Here is a 22,508-nt window from a genome sequence, read left to right as displayed (position 1 = left end):
GCTGGCGGCGGCTGTGGCGGTGAAGCTCTCCTCCGTATCCGACATCTTCCTCCCCCCTAGTGGACCGTGGCCTACCTTGCGATGATCCTCTTCCGTAGGCCGCGGCTCCGCAGTGGATCGTCAGGGTTGAGGACCTTCCGTCGCGCTCCTGTGACGTCGGCGTCTGCTGGGCTCCTTCCAGGACCTTACGCAACGTCCGGACGTGAGGCGGGGCTTCAGTTCTCGCGGGCTTTCGGAGTCCACGCCCCTCTTCTTCCCGCGCGGCGCCCTCAGGATGGCGTCCAATGGCGGGAAAACTCCACGGATGGCGGGAAGAAGGCAGAAGATGGCGTCGGATGGCGGGAATCGGCTCCAGATGGCGGGAAACGACTCCGGACGGCGGGAAACTTCACCACAGGTAAGTATAAAAGTCTCTTTTTTCAGGCACGCAGTACCCGGTGGTTGCGGGCACGTAATCCTGCCGACTACGCCAAAGTTGACTCACCCCCTGGGCCAGTGCTGTAGTGCGGCGCGCGTGCGCGCGGGGGATACCCGGAGCCGGATCCGATGGGGGTAGTAGTCTTCGTGTGGCGGTGACCCGGTCCGCGCCCAGGGTGGTCAAACTAAGTGGCAGTTATTGGTATGATGGTATTAGTGTCCGACTACGCCACCCGTTGAATGCGGTTATGAAACCGCCGCTGCAGGGCAGACCGCTGAGGCCGGTAGTATAGGTGTGCAGCAATGTTGATATAACCCCCAACGGGAGAGGTATGGCCTCAGGGCAGCGGATGTGGGTGATGTTGGGAGTGATGGTGTGGATGTCCCAGCACTAACGGTGCGACAAGGAAGCACGGAGACGCGAGGGTACAGTTCAGGGCCTTTACTGATGGTACAAGGCAAATTCCCCCGGGAGTACTGGCTAGTAGTTGGGGCCTGGTTAGTCTGCGAGTAAGCCGGAGTTCCCCTGGCCAGGTGGAGTTGTAGGCCTTCCCGTTAGTCTGTACCCTTCCTGGCTACCCTGCTTTCGGCGGTTACAAGTAGCCCGCGTCCCTGGGTATACCGTGTGGTGCTCACCCGTATGGCTGGTGACCTGGGGCCTCCTGTTAGCCTCCGCTCCAGGATGGCGGTGCTGGTCCCTTCGTTGTGACTGAGCCTCCGGGCTTTTATGGCCAGAGGACCTGGAATCCCCTGCCGGATGGATTCTGCTGCTGGGTATATCTTAGTCCCCACAGCCTCGGACTCCTGTGTCCGGTTTTAGTACCTTCTCCCAGGGCGAGCTCTGCACAGCTCCAGCCCCTGGCGCTTCTCCTTGGCTCCTACAGAGCTCCTGATGTCTATCTGTCCCTGTTTCTGCGTGTCCAGACCAGACTCCGTCTCTGTCTGGAACTTCTCTCTCTAACCCTGCCTCAGCCCCAGTTTATGTAGGGGAAGTTCTTCCCCTCCCAGGACTGGGCAGGAGGTGTGGCATGCTTAGGATTCCTGCCCAGGAGACCTCCCACCTGCTCACAGACGTAATACTGCTATTACTGTGGAAACCAGACCCCTGGGGTGCCACAGAAGCACCCTTTGAACTTATGACGGCGTTCAGTCTTCTTGGGCAGGAGTCTATCAGCATGGCACATCTAGAATTGGCAAACATTGTCCAGTCTTCCCTGAAATAGCTCCAAATCTGTCAGATTGTGAGGGCATCTATGTACAGCGCCCTCTTCAGGTCACAGAAATTGATTGCAGGTCTGGGGTCTGATTGGGCAATTCCAAAACTTTGATCTGCTGGAGAAGCTGTTGTTTTGAATTAAGCTCGTTGTCGTGCTAAAATTCCTCTTCAGCTTTTTAGTAGAGGCCCAAAGACTTGGTTGCAAAATTGATTATTGGAACTGTTCATAATTTCCTCCAATTTGAATAAAGCCTCATTTCCAGCAGCCGAAATACAACCCCAAAGCTTAATGCTGCCTCCACCGTTCTTCACTTCATTATGGCCAAAAGTTCAACCCTGGTCTCATCAGACGATAACATATTTTGCCACTATGTAGATTTTGACTTTGTGATGTATAAGCAAAGGCTTCCATCTTGCCACTCTACCCCACTAACAGGCATATGAAGAATACAGGAGATTGTTGTCACATGCAGTACATGACCAGTACCTGCCAGAAATTCCTGCAGCTCCTTTAATGTTGGTGTAGACCTATTAACAGCCTCCCGGACAAATTAAATTTTTTAATTTTCATTGATTTTTGAGACACGACAGGTTTTAGGTAATGTCACTGTTGTGTCAACTTAAGTCACTTCTTGATGAACATCTTCATGGTGTTCCTTTTGTATACCTAATGCCTTGGAAATCTTTTTGTAACCTTCTCCTGACTGATAACTTTCAACAATGAGATCCATTTGCTGTGTTGTAAACTGTTTTCAGACCATTGCTTTTGCTGTAAAATAACGAAAAAAATGTCAGGAAAGTCTAACCAGAAGGGCTAACCTTTTATATGTGGGTAAACAGAATCACTGTAAATGATGGCACCTGTGTACTGACTATTATTTAAATGAGTTTAAATGTGATTGGCTAATTCTGAACACAACCACATCCCCAATTATAAGAGGGTCTTCACACTTATGCAACCACATTTTAATTTTGTTATTTTTATTTTCCCCCTTTAAAATAATTTATGTTTTTAGGCCGGTTTCACACTTCCGTATATTTCCGGTACCGGAAAAACCGGTACCGGAGATATCCGTGTCCCGTGTGTCACACGTTTGGCAACTGTGTGCCGCCCGTGTGCCGCATCAGCATCACACGGACCGGCATTTGGGAATCGGTGTACAGTTAGCGCTGTTCCCAAGTGCCGGGTGCTGAACACTGCCCTCATCATGGTTCCCTGCCGGCGCCGCGATCAGCACCAGCGGGGACAATGATGATAGTAGTCTGCTCCATGTCACAATGATGTCATCCATGTGTGTTCAGCGTGAGACGCTTTTTCGGACCGTGCATCCGCAAAAAAACGGACATGTCAGCATGTGGAGCACATGGACACACGGTCCGTGGAAACACACTAAGATTAGCATAGACCCATAGGTTTGAATGGGTCTGTGTGTGTCAGTGTCTCCAGTACGTGTGGAAACTGTCACCACACGTACTGGAAACACAGACGTGTGAAAGAGCCCTTAGTGAATGTATTTGTGTGGATTATGGGGGACATTAACCCCTTTACACCAGAAGGTGGTTTGGACATTAATGACCAGGCCATTTTTTACAATTCTGACCAGTGTCACTTTATGAGGTAATAACTCTTGAACGCTTCAACGGATCCCACTGATTCTGAGATAGTTTTTTTGTGACATATTGTACTTCATGATAGTGGTAAAATTTATTCGATATGACTTGTATTTATTTGTGAAAAAATTGGAAATTTGGCAAAAATGTCGCAATTTTCAAAATTTTAATTTTCATGCGCTTAAATCTGAGAGATATGTCAGACAAAATAGTTAATGAATAACATTTCCCACATGTCTACTTTACATCAGCACAATTTTGGAACCAAATTTTTTTTCCTTAGGATGTTCTAAGGGTTAAAAGTTGACCAGCAATTTCTAATTTTTCCAACAAAATTTACAAAACCATTTTTTAGGGACTACACCACAAGTTACTTTGAGGGGTTTATATGACAGAAAATACCCAAAAGTGACACCATTCTAAAAACTCCACCCCTCAAGGTGCTCAAAACCACATTCAAGAAGTTGATTAACCCTTCATGTGCTTCACAGGAATTAATCGAATGTGAAAGGAAAAAATGAACATTTAACTTTTTTCACTAAAATTTTACTTAAGGCCAATTTTTTTTATTTTCACAAAGGTAACAAGAGAAATTGGACCCCAAAAGTTGCTGGGTACATTGATACCCTATATGTGGGAGAAAGCCATTGTTTGGGTTCACGGCAGGGCTCGGAAGGGAAGGAGCACCATTTGACGTTTTCAACGCAAAACTCGTTCGAATTGACAGCGGATGCCATGTCATGTTTGGGGAGCCCCTGATGTGCCTAAACAGTGGAAACCCCCCACAAGTGACCCCATTTTGAAAACTAGACCCCTTAAGGAACTTATTTAGATGTGTGCTGAGCACTTTGAACCCCCAAGTGTTTGGCAAAAGTTTAAAATGTAGAGCCGTGAAACAAAAAATGAATTTAGCCACAATTTTTTTATTTTCACAAGGGTAACAGGGGAAAATGGACCCCAAAAGTTGTTGTACAATTTCTCCTAAGTACTCTGATACCCCATATGGGGGAAAAATGGACATGGACAAAAAAAAAGTCCTGGAAAACAGTGAGCACGGACTTGCGGAATTGATCAGCACTCGGCTGCTCCAGGACCCACGAAAAAAAAAAAACTGCCAAAAATCATGCGATCAAGTACTTATCAGTGATCAAATACTGATCAGCCCTCAATGACAGAAAGGGGGTTGAGAAGGGGGTTAAAAAGACGGTGGGGAGGTGGGGTTGAGGGGGATTGGGGTGGATGAGGAGAGATCAGGCAGGGATCAGGAATTAAAAAAAATATTCTTGCCATTGTCTTCGGTCTTCTTTCACCTGTCTTCTATAGCAGCAGGAGCAGTGATTGTGGTGTCACAAGCTTCTGTGGCACCACAAGGCCCAGCACGGCGCATGATCAGACAGCGTTACTGCCTTGTACAAAACTAAGTTAATTGGAAAAAGTGTAAAACAGCGAACGGCGGAGGGAGAGGGGGGTTGTAAGGTGTAAAACTGCAAGCACGAGTGCTGATCAGTGATTTGCGTCACCGATCAATGCTCGGCGGCTGCTGGATGTGCGCACGAAGGACAGAGACAAAAAAAAAGTCCTGGAAAACAGTGAGCGCAGACGTTGATCAGTGATTTGAGTCACTGATCAGTGCTCTGCCGCTGCAGTACTCACGGAAAAAAAATCTGCCAAAAATCATGCGATCAAGTACTGATCAGCGCTCGGTGGCAGAAAGGTGGTAAAAAGAGGGGGGTGAAGGGGATTGGAGTGGATGATGAGGAGAGATCAGGCAGGGACCTTCTTACTGATGTCCTTTGTCTTCTGTATTTTCTTCTTTCAGCAGCAGCAGGAAGAGCGATTGTGGTGTCAAAGGCTTCTGTGGCACCACAAGGCTCAGCACAGAAGAGATCAGCAGCGTGACCGCCCTGTACATATTCTCAGCCACTAGGATGGCGGTCACATAATAATACGTACCTGGTCATTGAGGCCCAGAGCGCAGACACGTATTATTACGCCTCACGTCAAAAAGGGATTAAAATAAAGGTGGAACATTTTCTGAAATGATTCTGCTTGGTATGATTTTTTTTTACATGCTAAAAACCTGCCATTTGTGTGCAGACTTTCTTTTATATATATATATATATATATATATATATATATCTATATATCCACCTTGTATGCGTTAGTAGATACATTGAATAACTTGTCCACTATATATATATATTAGGACATGAGTGTATGGCACTTGCTATTATGCAGGTATAAGTTCTCCAACTTTGTAAAGCGCCATCTGCTTGTTAGCGCAGCTTTCTTTACAGACTACACAGTGCTCATGTTCCCAAAATAGCAGTTGATGGAGGCACCTGTGACCAAACCTGTCCATCAGTCTTTACACGAGGGAATCTTTCCTCCAATTGGAGGATGCTGTTGTACACACCTGTTCACATGCTCCTCCATCAACTGCATTTCTGAGGACATTAGCACTGGGTAGTCTGTGAAGAAGGCAGCTGCTACACGCATATGCTTTACATAAGAAAAAAGAAGTATGTCAAACAAGTGAAACTTAGGCCATTTAGTGCTGATGCATCACACCCAAATCGGATTACAAAAATATTTAAACACAGGATGTAATGTAACAAAATAGGTAAAAAGCCAAGGGGGTGTATACTTTCGCAAGCCACTGTACATGTACGTCAAAGGTAGTGAAAAGGTTAAAGTAGAGATGGTGAGGACTGACAGAAAGGGCATATGGTAGTGGGCTCACTCTGGAGGAATGTGCAGATACCAGCCACAACCCCCTTTCACAGCCAGAGATAGAAGGAATCAGCGGCCCCAGGTGATGGGCCGGTGCAGGAGCCACCATGTGTCAGATAAATAGTTAAAAAATAAAAGTGCTGCTGAGTATCTAAGACAGGCAGGTAATATCTTCATATGAATTTATTAAAACAATAAGGGCTATGCGTTTGAACATTTTCAGTGCTTTTATCACCCCCTTTTTTATAATAGTTTAAAAATTACTTATCACATACATCATAAGTATCATATGCTCCCAGTACCAATTAAGAGCCCTTTTTCAAACTATTATGTTCACACACAGCTTTTTTTCTGCTCCAAAAACCGAAGTGTTAGCAGTAAAAACGCCATGTAAACTACGTGCCCTTTTCCCTCGTTTTAGATGTGTTTTTACATGCGTCTAGAGTACAGTCATGGCCAAAAGTATTGAGAATGAGACAAATAGTAATTTTTCCAAAGTTTACTGCTTCATTTTTTGTAATGGCAATTTGCATATACTCCTGAATGTCAAAGAGTGATCAGCTTAACAGCAATTACTGTACTTGCAAAGTCAATATTTGCCCAGAAAATGAACTTTAACCCCCAAAACACATTTCAACATCATTGCAGTCCTGCCTTAAAAGGGGCAGCTAACATCGTTTTAGTGATTGATCCATTAACACAGGTGTGGGTGTTGATGAGGACAGGGCTGGCGATCAATCAGTCATGATTAAGTAAGAATGATATCACTGGACTCTTTAAAAGGAGGCTGGTTCTTGGTATCATTGTTTCTCTTCAGTTAACCATGGTTATCTCTAAAGAAACACGTGCAGCCATCATTGCACTGCACAAAAATGGCCTAACAGGGAAGAGTATCGCAGCTACAAAGATTGCACCTCAGTCAACAATCTATCGCATCATCAAGAACTTCAAGGAGAGAGCTTCCATTGTTGTTAAAAAGGCTCCAGGGCGCCCAAGAAAGACCAGCAAGCGCCAGGACCGTATCTTAAAACTGTTTCAGCTGCGGGATCGGACTAACAGCAGTGCCGAGCTTGCTCAGGAATGGCAGCAGGCTGGTGTGAGTGCTTCTGCACGCACTGTGAGGCGGAGACTCTTTGAGCAAGGGCTGGTTTCAAGGAGGGCAGCAAAGAAGCCACTTCTCTCCAGAAAAAACATCAGGGACCGACTGATATTCTGCAAAAGGTACAGGGAGTGGACTGCTGAGGACTGGGGCAAAGTCATTTTCTCTGATGAATCCCCTTTTCGATTGTTTGGGACATCTGGAAAACAGCTTATTCGGAGAAGAAGAGGTGAGCGCTACCACCAGTCTTGTCTCATGCCAACTGTAAAGCATCCTGAAACCATTCATGTGTGGGGTTGCTTCTCAGCCAAGGGAATTGGCTCACTCACAGTCGTGCCTAAAAACACAGCCATGAATAAAGAATGGTACCAGAATGTCCTCCAAGAGCAACTTCTCCCAACCGTCCAAGAGCAGTTTGGCGCCCAACAATGCCTTTTCCAGCATGATGGAGCACCTTGCCATAAAGCAAAGGTGATAACTAAATGGCTCATGGAACAAAACATAGAGATTTTGGGTCCATGGCCTGGAAACTCCCCAGATCTTAATCCCATTGAGAACTTGTGGTCAATCATCAAGAGACGGGTGGACAAACAAAAACCAACAAATTCTGGCAAAATGCAAGCATTGATTATGCAAGAATGGACTGCTATCAATCAGGATTTGGTCCAAAAGTTGATTGAGAGCATGCCAGGGAGAATTACAGAGGTCTTGAAGAAGAAGGGGCAACACTGCAAATATTGACTTGCTGCATTAACTCATTCTAACTGTCAATATAACCTATTGGTACTCATAATATGATTGCAATTATATTTCTGTATGTGATATAAACATCAGACAAATACTAATAAAAACCAGAGGCCAGCAGATCATGTGAAAATATAATTTTGGTGTCATTCTCAACTTTTGGCCATGCCTGTAGGGGAAAACATTTAAAAACGCTGAAAAAATTGACATGTAGCAGATTTGAAAAAAAAAACAACCATGTAGTTGCCATGTACTTACTCTTATACAGTATGTGGGGACTTTAACCCCTTAATAACATCTGACGTACTAATACGCGTCTGTGCCCTGGGACTTAAGAGCCAGACCCGTATTAGTACGTCATCGCGATCGCGCGCGCACACAGGCTGTGCGGGCGCGATCGCCGCCGGGTGTCAGCTGATTGTCACAGCTGACACCCGGTACTATGTGCAGGGAGCGGTCACGTAACGTAAACAAATAATGTGCCGTACCTCTGGGTTCAAAATGTTCACTATACACCTTAATAAAATCTTTGAGGGGTATAGTTTCCAAAATGGGGACACTTGTGGTGGAGCTCCACTGTTTAGGCACATCACGGGCTCTCCAAACGCGACATGGTGTCCGCTAACAAATTGAATGGAAAATCGGCTCAAATTGTTAGCGGACACCATGTTGCGTTTGGAGAGCCCCTGTGTGCCCAAACATTGGAGCTCCCCCACAACTGACCCCATTTTGGAAACTAGACCCCCCAAGGCACCTATCTAGATGCATAGTGAGCACTTAGAACCCCCAGGTGCTTCACAAATTGATTCGTAAAAATGAAAAAGTGAAAATAAAACACTTTTTCATTTTTATGAATCAATTTGTGAAGCACCTGGGGTTCCAAGTGCTCACTATGAATCTAGATAGGTGCCTTGGGGGGTCTAGTTTCCAAAATGGGGTCACTTGTGGGGGAGCTCCAATGTTTGGGCACACAGGGACTCTCTAAATGCAACATGGTATCCGCTAACAAATTGAATGGAAAATCGGCTCAAATTGTTAGCGGACACCACATTGCGTTTGGAGAGCCCCTCTGTGCCCAAACTTTGGAGCTCCCCCACAAGTGACCCCATTTTGGAAACTAGACCCCCCAAGGCACCTTTCTAGATGCATAGTGAGCACTTGGAACCCCCAGGTGCTTCACAAATTGATTCGTAATAATGAAAAAGTGAAAAAAAAAAAAACACTTTTTCATTTTTATGAATCAATTTGTGAAGCACCTGGGGTTCCAAGTGCTCACTATGAATCTAGATAGGTGCCTTGGGGGGTCTAGTTTCCAAAATGGGGTCACTTGTGGGGGAGCTCCAATGTTTGGGCACACAGGGACTCTCCAAATGCAACATGATATCCGCTAACAAATTGTCGGCTCAAATTGTTAGCGGACGCCACATTGCGTTTGGAGAGCCCCTCTGTGCCCAAACTTTGGAGCTCCCCCACAAGTGACCCCATTTTGGAAACTAGACCCCCCCAAGGCACCTTTCTAGATGCATAGTGAGCACTTGGAACCCCTAGGTGCTTCACAAATTAATTCGTAAAAATGAAAAAGTGGGTTTTTTTTCACTTTTTCATTATTACGAATCAATTTGTGAAGCACCTGGGGGTTCCAAGTGCTCACTATGCATCTAGAAAGGTGCCTTGGGGGGTCTAGTTTCCAAAATGGGGTCACTTGTGGGGGAGCTCCAAAGTTTGGGCACAGAGGGGCTCTCCAAACGCAATGTGGCGTCCGCTAACAATTTGAGCCGATTTTCCATTCAATTTGTTAGCGGATACCATGTTGCATTTAGAGAGTCCCTGTGTGCCCAAACATTGGAGCTCCCCCACAAGTGACCCCATTTTGGAAACTAGACCCCCCAAGGCACCTATCTAGATGCATAGTGAGCACTTGGAACCCCTAGGTGCTTCACAAATTGATTCGTAAAAATGAAAAAGTGTTTTTTTTTTTCACTTTTTCATTGTTACGAATCAATTTGTGAAGCACCTGGGGGTACCAAGTGCTCACTATGCATCTAGAAAGGTGCCTTGGGGGGTCTAGTTTCCAAAATGGGGTCACTTGTGGGGGAGCTCCAAAGTTTGGGCACACATGGGCTCTCCAAACACAACATGGCGTCCGCTAATTATTCAAGCAAATTTTACAATCAAAAAGTCAAATAGCGCTCCTTCCCTTCCGAGCCCTGCCGTGCGCCCAAACAGTATTTTTTCCCCAAATATTGGGTATCTGCGTGCCCAGGGGAAATTGCACAACAAATTTTGGGGTCCATTTTTTCTTGTTACCCCTGTGAAAATAAAAAAAATTGGGTCTAAATTAACATTTTTGTGAAAAAAGTTAAATGTTCATTTTTCTCTTCCACATTCAAAAAATTCCTGTGAAGCACCTGAAGGGTTAATAAAGTTCTTGAATGTGGTTTTGAGCACCTTGAGGGGTGCAGTTTTTAGAATGGTGTCACTTTTGGGTATTTTCTGTCATAAAGACCTCTCAAAGTGACTTCAAATGTGATGTGGTCCCTAAAAAAATGGTTTTGTAAATTTTGTTGGAAAAATGAGAAATCGCTGGTCAACTTTTAACCCTTATAGCTCCCTAACAAAAAAAAATTTTGGTTCCAAAATTGTGCTGATGTAAAGTAGACATGTGGGAAATGTTATTTATTAACTCTTTTGTGTGACATATCGCTCTGATTTCAGGGCTTAAAAATTCAAATTTTGAAAATTGCAAAATTTTCAAAATTTTCGCCAAATTTCCGTTTTTTTCACAAATAAACGCAAGTGATATCGAAGAAATTTTTCCACAATCATGAAGTACAATATGTCACGAAAAAACAATCTCAGAATCAGGGGGATCCGTTGAAGCGTTCGAGAGTAATTACCTCATAAAGTGACAGTGGTCAGAATTGTAAAAATTGGCCCGGTCATTAACGTGCAAACCACCCGCGGGGCTTAAGGGGTTAAGTTGCATTTACACTGAAAACTAATAGTGAAACAACGTTCATAATTATCTTTCCATGTAAGCAGGCTTCCGATCACCCGATGAACGTGCAAAACACTCATTCAGCGAGTGAAATAAATAAATCACCAGGATCAGATAGGTTAATTAATGAATATTACAAAACATTTTGCCCTATTATCTTGCCCTATTTGACCCGTCTTATTAAAGAATTTACTCAAGTAGATAAAATTATACAAGAGATACTTTAAGCACATATAATTACCACATCCAAACAGGGTAAACCCATGGATTACTCAAACAATTTTAGAGCCATCTCAATACTGAATTCAGACCTCGAGATTTACTCTAAACTCTTGACGGACTCTCTGACTATATACCACACTATATCAGTAATTTAGAAAGATCCAATCGTAGAGATGAGAGGATTGCTTTGTGCAACCTCAGTCCAAGTCAGTGCTCTCTACCCATGGACAGTAGCTATGTGAATTTTCTGAGCTTCCTGGTACCCCGGGGCCTTGTTTTATTTGTCGGTCTGGTATGGTGTCATCAGTGTGGTGTACATGTGACGTCTCGCCAGCCCGGTTAATCATAAGATGAGTCTGGGATTATGGACGGTAAGGAAATTGGCCCAGTTCGTGTCCAATGCCAGAGATCACTGACCTGGACCATGAATTGGGCTTGCGCAAAGTTATCAGCTAATCCTGCCATCTAGGTTTTGTTAAAACAAGGCAAACCATTGACAACACAAGATATATTAACCTGATCCATTTAACTGAGAGAAAGCATGTGTCTTCTCTGTTCTTCTCTTTGGATGTGGATAAGACGTTTAACAATTGTAGGGATTCAATCTCGCTGGTAAGCATTAGGCCTGAGGTAGTGTACACACAGACAATGCAGTTTTGGTCCAAACGTGCAGTTTTATTGCTTTCTAACAAGTTGCACAGCACCAAAACAACAAAATCCCTGGTCTTGTGCAGGCAGTAACTAAACATTATAGATCCTGACTACTTCAGACACCGCTGAGCTAGCTCCAGTTCGGTCAAGCAAAACTGCTGTTTGGTGCACACTTTGAAAATCGGAGTTTGTGGGTTTTTTATAATCACCTAGGCAGGTTAACGATGCAACAATATTTTATTCCTTACATCCAAGGTAATACAACAATTCCAGGTAAATGTCCAAAAATACAATTGTCTCAGTCCACAATCCTCCATATGGCAGATAAAACGATGGAAGCACAGGTATCCAGTAGCACAGTTCTTTAAGAAAGTTTAAATCCCAACGACATATCTCCCAACTGTAACACGTTTATCCAGCCCAGTCGGTACTGATCTCCATATCACATTGATTCATCCATGCTCCAGGACCTCCGTCTCGATCCTATTCCTTCGATGTCCTTCCACTCAACTCATTGACTAAAACATGTGGCTTCTCTTTCTCCTACACTGGGATCAGCCCCCTGAATGGGCAGAAGAGCTCACCCCTCCCCCCCCCCTGCTAAGTGTGCCTTAGTAGAGTTATTTTCCCATCACCTGTGTGTTATTTTCCCATCACCTGTGTTTGCATGTGAGACTCCCTGTGGTAATGGATCATCCACTGTGTCTACTGTCCTCTTCCACACAATGGGGCTAGTAGCTGAGAGACAATGGAATGATTGCTTTCATTGATTACCAATCTTGAGTCTGGCCTTATGTATGCTTACTGTCACTGAATGGAAGCATTGATACCTGAAGCTGAACTGATGAGCAAATAAATCACTAATGAGATGAATGGAATGCTGGACACTTTACAAGTGAAATTAGTGCACACACTGACAAGCAAACAGAACTATATAAAACCTAACAAGTAAATCACTAATAAAACATAATAATATTGACGGAACCGGTTCTCCATGATGGAAAAGTCTCAGTCTTTAGTAAGTGGGCAGATCCTCACACACACTTTCTGTGCAGGCTCTTCTCAAAGAGATTCTGGCTTGTGTCTCTTTTCAAATTCAAGACACATCCAGTCTGCTCCGCCTCCCCAGCAGACTGACTAAGAGGAACACCTAGCCTGTTTATATGCAGAGAGCTTGCCAGGTGTACTAATCAAAGCCTGCAGAACTCGAATTTAACCTTAGCCTTACTGGCATTGCTTCACCGTGTACAATGGGGATAATTAGAGGAAGTCTTAACAAAATTTGGGTTTATTGGTAATATTTTTAGAGCAGTTATGGCCCTTTACTTATCATTGGCACAAGTTTTACCCTCAGGATTTATTTCCGAACCAGCTCTGATCCATAATGGAACTAAATTAGGGTGCTCCTCTCTCTCTCATCATTTTCGCCCTCACCATAGAATCTCTTGCAGAATTTATTACTTCTAACCCAAATATTACAAGATTACAACTAGGCAATACATCCCATAATATAGGCCTTTTTGTAGATTATATCATTCTTGCTCTCAAAAATCCAATGCAATCTCTGCCCGAAAGTATGAAACTCATCAAAACTTTTAGCCAAATCTTTTACTATAGCATAAATTGCACTAAATGCCGAGGACTTATCATGGGTATGGAGCCGACAAATTATAATACACTAAAACAGATGTACCCTTTTCAATGGGATAATGACTGCATTCACCTAACTTTTCCCTCTACAAATATGTTACAAGCCAATTATGACATATTAGAGAAGAAAATTAAGAAGAACCATTTTAACTACATCTAATCAGGATGTCTCTTGGTTAGGACATGTAGCATCTATTAAAATGCTAATAATTTCTTAAATATTATGTGTTCGGAAACCTTCCCATCCATTTCCCCATGGAACATCTAAAAGAGCTGCAATCCATTATTTGTAAATGTGGCTGTAATAACACAAAAGCTATGGTTCAAGTGGAAATATTGTACCTTCCAATACCTAAAGGAGGCATGAATAATTACCTTTCGATTGTACAATATTACAGAGCTTGCATTTTAGAGCAAATGCATTATCCATAGATAGAGGGTCTTACCAAACACTGGGTGTTATGAAAAAACATCTTTGGGGGAAAGCCCATAAACAAATCTTTTTTCATTCCTCCATTTTGTGTAAATTTCCAATTGCGCATCTCTTACCCACCACCCAAAACTCTCTGGAAACTTGGCATTTCTGATTACTAATAAGTGAGTAATCACTTTTCCCCACTTAGAGAGATTCGTACAGCAATTCTAAAAGACTTCTTCTCTTGTAGTTTAAATGTGGCGTCTCCAAAGCCGATTTATATAATGAGGGGAATTTGTTGACTGATTTAAAACTAAAAAAATAAATTCTAAACTTCTGAAACCTGTCCCCTTTCTGACATTGTCAGTAATAGTACGTCCCTGTGCCCTGGGCCTATTGGACCAGGGACGTACTATTACTGACCGCCAATCGGGCCCGGGCTGTGCGGGCGCGATCGCCGCCGTGTCTCGGCTAATTCTGTCAGCTGACACCCGGTACTCGGTGCCAGGAGCGATCCCGCACTGCTCCCGGTAACCCTCGAAATGCTGCAATCGAAGCTGATCTCAGCATTTCCGGGGCAAGCAGAGGTAAGAGCGCCCCTCTTACGTTGGATCGAAGACCCCGCGCTGTCAGCGCGAGGTCCCGAACGGTACCGTGGTTACCCGATGTCCGGGTCACCAGGCATCAGGAAGTTAGATAGATCTTGCGCAGTGAATGCTATGTAAGTGATCAGACTGCAAAAATTGAAAGTCCCATAGTGGGACAAAGTGTAAAAGTGAAAGAAAGTGTCAGTGAAAAAAAACAAAAAACATTTTTTTAAAAAATGAAAAAATAATCCCCAAAAAATAAAAATATACTATACTCATAAATAAATATTATTATGAAAAAAACAACAAAAAAGTACACATATTTGGCATCGCCGCGTCCGGAACGAACTGACCTGTCCCACTAGTTAACCCCTTTATTGAACATGGTAAAAAGCAAATAAAAAACGACGCAAAAAACAATGTTTTATCATCATACCGCCAAACGAAAAATGGAATAAAACACGATCAAAAAGACAAATGTAAATAAAAATGTTAAAGTAAAAATGCTGAAAACGTCATCTTGTCCCGCAAAAATCAAGCCGCCATACAGCTCCATCAGCAAAAAAATAAAAAAGTTATAGCTCTCAGAATAAAGCGATGCAAAAAATTTTTTTTTTCTATGAAATAGTTTTTATTGTGTAAAAGCGCCAAAACCATAAAAAAACTATATAAATGTAGTATCGCTGTAAATGTACTGACCCGAAAATTAACGTTGCCTTATAAATTCTACCACATGCGGAACAGCATAAAAAAAAAAACAATTCCTAAATTGTTGTTTTTTTTGTTTATTCTGCCTCCCAAAAATTGGAATAGAAAGTGATCAAAAAATGTCACGTGCTTGAAAATGGTACCAATAACAACGTCAACTTGTCCCGCAAAAAACAAGTCCTTACATGACTCTGCCAACCGAAATATGGAAAAATTATAGCTCTCAAAATATGGCTATGCAAAAACTTGTCTTTGCAAAACAAAGGGGTCTTTTAGTTTGTGACAGCTGTCAATCATAAAAACCCGATATAAATCTGGTATCACTGTAATCGCACCGACCCGAAGAATAAAGTCATCTAATCACTTATACCGCACGAGGAACGGCATAAAAAATAAATAAAAGCAATTCTTCACCTGTCGTTGATTTGTTCATTCTGCGTCCCAAAGATCGCAGTAAGGCTCGGCTCACATCTATTCTGCGGTCTGCACTCAGCGCTTATGACGCGCCCCCTGGGCCTGTGCTGTGCAGGAGGAATACCCGGAGCCGGATCGCTGGGGGTTGTAGTTCTCCGTGGTGGTGACCCGGTCCGTGCCCAGGGCGGTCAAACCAGTGGCAGTCTAAATGTTGTAATAAGTGTCCGACTACGCCACCCGTGGATTGCGGTCAGTGGGGACCGCCGCTGCGCTGCCTACCGCTGAGGCTGATGTTGGTTGCGCAGCCGAGTATGGGATAACTCCCCACGGGAGAAGTATTGCCTCAGGGCAGCTAATGTGGATGATGGTGGTGATGGTGTGAGCGTCCCAGTACTTATGATGCTGGTGCGGCGAGGAATCACAGAGACATGCAGTTGCAGTTTTCAAAGCTTTACTCACGGTTGTTATTCTGGTCACTTGTGCACATGAGGGACCGCCTGAGCCGTGCTGCGTTCACCAGGCAAGGGACTCGACCAACTCCCAGGCAATTCCAGAGTGCGGTTCAGAGCTCCCCTCTCTTCCTTTCTACTGGCCGTCCCCACCAGGGACCCACCTTTGTCCAGCTTCCTCGGGCCTTCTGTTGGTGAAACCTATCTCCGGTTTCCCTGACCCTATACGGTATGCCTTTCTGGTGGATGTAGTGAGGGGTCGCACCAAGATGTGGTCACAACCTCCGGTTTTGGCTGAGGATTAGTCGCCTCCACCAATTCGGGTTCCGGTACCCTGCTCTGCCAACCCTTCACCCTGTATCTCCTCTGGGCATATGGGGTTCCTTCTGTCCTCGTGTCTCTGGGCCTTTCTCTGTGTTCCTTGCTTCCTTTCTCCTCTGTTCCAGTTCCTTTCCTACTTTCCTTTCTCTTCCTTCTTCTCTCTCTCTCTCTCAGGCTCCAGCCTCCTGACAAGGCCTGCCTGCAGAGCAGAGCCCATGAAGGGGCTCTGCTTCCCGTCTTCTCCTCAGACTGTCTCCACTGAACTGAACTGGACTGGACTGAACCCTGTTCTAAGATGGTGCCCACCTTTTATACCTCCTTCTGACACCCGAGCCCAGGTGACTAGCAACCAATGGGCTCCTACCTATGCCCAGAAACCCACCCCTATCTGCTCCTACACCACTGGGTGTACTTTGCCCTCCCCACTCCAGCCAGGAACAGAAGCTGTCGTTCCTGCACTCTGTCTAGTGGGAGCACCGTTGGTCTGTTCCTCGGAAATGGGGTGTGTGTGGTGCATGCAGCCTACTGAGCCCCGGTCCACACTCCATCCTTACCCGGGAGTGGAATATAACACCTCTGGTTCGAGGTGCAATACCCCTGTAGCAGCCGAATCCTCGGGGTGCTACACTTACACCGGGGTTTCCGTGTAAATCTCTGAAATACGTGATTCAGACGGAAATCCCGGCAGAAGGTTCCCTGTAATGAGGCAGATGGAGGCACCGTGGACAATGTCTGGCCTGTGATCCCACAGTGTCCTTCTTTTTATTAGGCGTGCATAAAAGTGCTATCGGACACAGTTTTGTGAACCTCTGAAAAAAAAGACACCGCTAAACAGAGGCCAGATGGAGTCCAGAGTAACTCTACTGTCTCACTATAGTGAATGGACTCCTCAAGATAAGGTTAGGGTGGTGTTAGGGTTAAGGTGGTGGTGGGGTTAGAGTTAGGATTTTTTTCAAGAGTAAAAAAAAAAAATAATGACGATATGGTGACTAGTGTTGAGCGCAAGTGCTCGCTACTTGAGTTTGCATCGGGTGCTCGGGTATGCACTGAGTATCGCGGATGCTCGAGTGATCTTCTCGAGTCCCCGCTCTGCATGGTTCACGGCTGTAATACAGTAAAAAAAAAAAAACACGGGGTTTGCCTGCCATACATGAGCAATCCCCGCATGTGTATTTTTTGGGTGTCTAACAACCGTGAAGCATGCGGGATGGGGACTCCAGCATGTCACTCAAGCACCTGCGATACTTGGTGCATACCCGATGCAAACTCAAGTAGAGAGCACTTGCGCTCAAGACTAATGACAACATATTCAATATGATGACCTAATGTTATCAAATTCTGTGTCATACCTCTGGGTTCAAAATGTTCACTATACCCCTTGATAAAATCCTTGAGGGGTGTAGTTTCCAAAATGGGGTCACTTGTGGGGGTTTTCCACTGTTTAGGCGCATTAGGGGCTCTTCCAAACAACGCGACATGGCGTCCGCTCTTGATTCCAGCCAATTTTGCGTTCAAAAAGTCACACAGTGCTTCTCAGTCACATCGGCTTACTCAGGAGAAATTGCACAACAAATGGTATGGGGCAATTTCTCCTGTTATCCTTATGAAAACGCAAAATTGGGGGCTGAAAAATATTTTTGTGTCGGAAGAATGTGAAAATTTTATTTTTACAGCTCAATGTTACAAACTTCTGTGAAGCACCTGGGGGTTCAAGGTGCTCACCACACATCTAGATAAGTTACCTGAGGGGTCTAGTTTCCAAAATGGTGTCACTTGTGGGGGTTTCCACTGTTTAGGCACATCTGGGGCTCCCCAAATGCGACATGGCGTCCGCTAATTATTCAAACAAAGTTTACATTCAAAAAGTCAAATGGCGCTCCTTCTCTTCTGAACCCTGCCGTGCGCCCAAACAGTGGCTTTCCCACACATATGGGGTATCTGCGTGCTCAGGGGAAATTGCAGAACAAATGTTGGGGTCTATTTTTTCCTGTTACCCTTGCAAAAATAAAAAAAATTGGGTCTAAAGTAAAATTTTTGTGAAAAAATGTTAAATGTTCATTGTTTTCTTCCACATTCCAAAAATTCCTGTGAAGCACCTGAAGGGTTAATAAACTTCTTGAATGTGGTTTTGAGAACCTTGAGGGGTGCAGTGTTTAGACTGGTGTCACTTTTGGGTATTTTGTGACATAAAGGCCCCTCAAAGTTACTTCAAATGAGATGTGGCCCTTATATAAAATTATTTTGTTAGAAAAATGAGAAATATTTTAACTCTTATAACTTCCTAACCCCCCCAACAAATTGGTTCCAAAATTCAAAATTGTGCTGATATAAAGTACACATATGGGAAATGTTATATTCTTCCCAATATCCCAAATTGTGTGACTCACTTGGAAAACTCCAGAAAGATTCTATACAGATGGTATGTCACACCTAACAGATTAGCTAGAATATATCAAGGTCCCTCTGCCTCCTGTTAGCGCTGCCCCAACACTACTGACAATATGAAACATATTTGTGATACTGCGCCGTAATTTCTCCACTATGGGAAGCGATAAGCAAAGTTCTATCTATGACTTGTATTTACAAAATCTCTTTGACAGCCAATCAAGTTTACTAATGCTAGGTTTAGAGATGTTTCCTAGCGTTCACAAAATAGTCATGGTCCATTGTATTATAGGTACAAGAATGAAGATAGCTTATTATTGGAACAAACCCAAAGTACAATCACTCACCGAAATGATCAGTAGAATCGGTGAACATTGCTTACATGAGAGGACCATAGCCCTAAATTTAAATGTGTTCACAAAGTTCTTATTTAGCTGGGATGTATGGTTTGTTTTGCCCAATAACAATATTATTCCTCTGTAATATTAATCTATACTTGGAAATGTATTTCTATGATTCAGGAAGTTTCTCTTTTTATGTCACCGACTTTTGTTTTTTTGTTTTTTTTGTAGTTTATTGCGAAATTTATATATTTTTGTAGTTTTTTTTTTAAATTTTTAATAAAAATAATATGAAGGTTATACCGGGGACAGGATGATGCCCATTACTGGATTTAGGAATCATGTTAAGCAGGTAATATTCTCTGGAAATTTCTTACATGGGATTCTTTATGATTTTACATCGTCTCATCTTCTTTCCACTCAGGTTCCTACAATATCAGATCTTCTCAGTAGATGTCTTCTATGTAAGAGAACTGTCCTGATTGAATCGTCAAGAATGGATAGGGAAAAGGACAATATGGCAGAGAGGATATTACACCTCACCCTAGAGATCCTCTTGCGGCTTACTGGAGAGGTGAGAGATTCTGATGAGGTTGCATCACACCATTCTTATCTATGGTATTAACAGATGGACAGAACCGGAGTGGTGAGGACTTTGGAAATGTGTATAGTGAGATTTATTTATGTGTCTCTTTATAAATAGGATTACACAGTAGTGAAAAACACCTTTAGTGAGCACTGTCAGGCCTCTACGTCTGAAGGAGCAGGGGGAACCCTGAGCTCAACCACGAGGCCTCCACCTCACCCCCTGATACATGAGGAAATCAAACATCAGAAGATCCTAGAACTCGTCTACAAGATCATTGAGCTGCTGACTGGAGAGGTGACATTGGTGGGAGAGCTAGGACATTATACTGTAACACTATGAAGGAATCGGGGTGGATGACTGTATCATTGTGTGTCAGGTTCCTATAAGGTGTCAGGATGTCGCTGTCTATTTCTCCATGGAGGAGTGGGAATATGTAGAAGGACACAAAAATCTGTACACGGACATCCTGATGGAGGTTCCCCAGCACTTCACATCACCAGGTAATAGACAGGACTGTATACATGGCCTGTAATTATCTGTATGTAAAGAATACATTTTGTTCCTGTATGTGTTCCCTGCAGTTCTATCCAGTAAGAGGACAACACCAGAGAGATGGCCCTGTCCTCTTCTTCCACAGGACTGGTCAGAAGAATATCACAATGTTCCTTGGGATCATCAGGTAAATGCAGAGAAGGTTTCATGAAATCTTCCCTATGATGTGTAGGAGTCTGTGAAGGTCTTGTGTTCAGTCTTGTTTTATCCACCAGTATTATACACTGAATGGTCCATTAAAGACACTGCCCTCTGCCAATTGAGAATATACCATACAGAAATAAGAGCTGTAATTCTTCAGTGCAGCAGAAACTCTATCAGCTAGTAATAAGGCATTATCATCAATGCTAGAGTCAGCGACAATATTTAAAAACTTTGCCAACCTTAAGGGGGTTTTATGTGCAATGGTGTCAAGAGTTTACTGAGAATGTTGTAATTAAGGAAAATCCTCAAATGAAAGGGGATCTTTTGGACATAAACAACTCCTCAATGAAGACATCAAGAATCATCCTGAGGAACAGGTAGTGTATAGTCATTCAAAGTGCAGCTGAGTGCAGCACTGGTACTCCAAATAATATGTCTGAATGTGCTTGGTCTTTCCCTGCACAGATGGACTGTGCCTTATTATGAGAGCCATATCGTTTTTTATTTCTCTGCTGATGGAGCTGTATGGCGGCATGTTCTTGCCAGAGAAGATGATGTTTTCAGTGATACCATTTTTATTTACATTCATCTTTTGTTAGTGTTTTATTTCCCTTTTTTTGGCAGGTATGAAGAAAAAGAATAGTTTTTTTGCCATGTTTGTAATTGATTTATTTTATAGTGTTCACTGAAGGGGTCAACTAGTGTGACAGTCTTATACATAGTAGTTCCATATCAGGGATACAAAAATTTGTGTACTTTTTTTTTTTCTTTTACATAAATATACATATTTATTGGTATAAGATTTTTTTTTTTTATTTATTGTTTTTATGTTGTGATTTAAAAAAAAAAAATGTTTACAATTGTTTTTGTTTTACTTAGTCCCTCTATGGGATGTTAACTTTTATGACTCTGATTACTGATATAGTGCATTGTGTTACACTGACAGAATGCCTTTTAGACCATGCTCCTGGCATGGTCTAATAGACCAGAATAGCTTACATACTCGTAGGTCATTAATTGACCTCCTTCTGTCATGGAAACCATGCGGCCCCAGCAATTACTTCACTGAGGTGCCAGTCAGATGGGAGAGGGAGCCCCCACCCTCTACTAGCCTTCTAAATGCTTTGATCGCTATTGATCATGGCATTTACGGAGTTAAACAGCCAGGGCTCGACTATCACTTATGCCAAGCTTCCGCGGCGATTGTGCGGGCACAGGAGCTGTGCCCGCACAATCTATTGGCAGTACCGGGACGTCCATTTGCAGGAATGCACTGCAAATAGGATGTACCGGTATGTCTAAGGTCAGGAAGGGGTTAACAATGATAAAAAGATACTAAAAGTTGTTGTTTACCGTCATCATCAGACTGTTGACCATACAGAAACCACAATATGAATTAGACATCCAAGTATCTTACAGGTGTTAACATGAAAAAAATACAATTGTATCCAGCTCACTCACAATTAAGTAATCACAAAGCGATGCACGGGCTGAAAGCTTGTATCGGCCACAAGAAATGAAGCAAATGGTGGGGAAAAAAATTCCAGCATCCAATATGGGGGAAATTTTTTTTTTTGTAAAAACAACCTTTAATGAAAAATCTTTTAAAAAAACAAGAGAGGTTAAAAACTGGTCGCGGATACAACCGCATGCATGCGTGCGACGACTCGTTTCGAACTGAAACTAGTTCTTTATCATAGTCTAAGTATGAGCACATGGTACCTGTAGCGTCGGCGTCCCTGCCTCCTGCTAGGCAGGGACGCTGTTCCCCTCACCTCTCAGCTCCGTGCCCGGCGTCTTCCTCCCGCTCTGCTGGCAGCGCGCGCTGCTTCCCGGCCACGGTGCTTGGGGCGCGCGCGCTCCCCCTCTCTCTTAAAGGGGCCGCGCGCGCCGTCCTAAGGAGTCCCCGGCCAATGGCCGGAGGACTTCACCATATATAAGGCACCTCCTCCAAAATGGAGGTGCCCGAGCAATGTTGTTGCAAAGCCTTCACTCTTCTTCAACCCTCAGGTCCCGTTGCCAGTTACCTGCTAGTCACCTGCCAGATTCCTGCTTGATACCTACCTGATATCCGCTTACCTGCTTGCAAGCCTGCGGTCCGACGGTCTGCCTTCCGACACCTGTCAGTCTGTCTATGGACCAGCCTGCCCGCTCACCTGGGAGCGCTCATCTGCTACCTGCCTGCTAGCCTATCTGGAGGCTCCGCCGTCACTTGCCGTGACCACCTGCCTGTCCAGAGACTCTTGCCTGCTCACCTGGGAG

General features: G+C 43.8%; 1 protein-coding gene across 2 annotated transcripts in view; it reads left to right on the top strand.

Annotated features, from left to right (window-relative positions):
- Nucleotides 1–22,508, top strand: part of LOC141273128 (uncharacterized) — a 45,721-nt gene that overhangs the window by 6,882 nt on the left and 16,331 nt on the right. The window contains exons 2-5 of one of the 2 annotated variants that reach the window (XM_073684562.1): nucleotides 19,386–19,535; nucleotides 19,665–19,844; nucleotides 19,927–20,050; nucleotides 20,099–20,229. In XM_073684562.1, coding sequence (XP_073540663.1) covers nucleotides 19,386–19,535; nucleotides 19,665–19,844; nucleotides 19,927–20,050; nucleotides 20,099–20,229 — 585 coding nt within the window. The remainder of the gene's footprint in view (nucleotides 1–19,385; nucleotides 19,536–19,664; nucleotides 19,845–19,926; nucleotides 20,051–20,098; nucleotides 20,230–22,508) is intronic. The other variant, XM_073684563.1, reaches the window with a different exon arrangement.

The sequence above is a fragment of the Phyllobates terribilis genome, unplaced genomic scaffold (assembly GCF_046119375.1).
Source record: "Phyllobates terribilis strain yellow unplaced genomic scaffold, ASM4611937v1 Scaffold_5__5_contigs__length_657084704, whole genome shotgun sequence".
NCBI lineage: Eukaryota > Metazoa > Chordata > Amphibia > Anura > Dendrobatidae > Phyllobates > Phyllobates terribilis.
The sequence above is the reverse complement of the archived record's forward strand: the minus strand, read 5'-3'. Positions and strand labels throughout refer to the sequence as shown.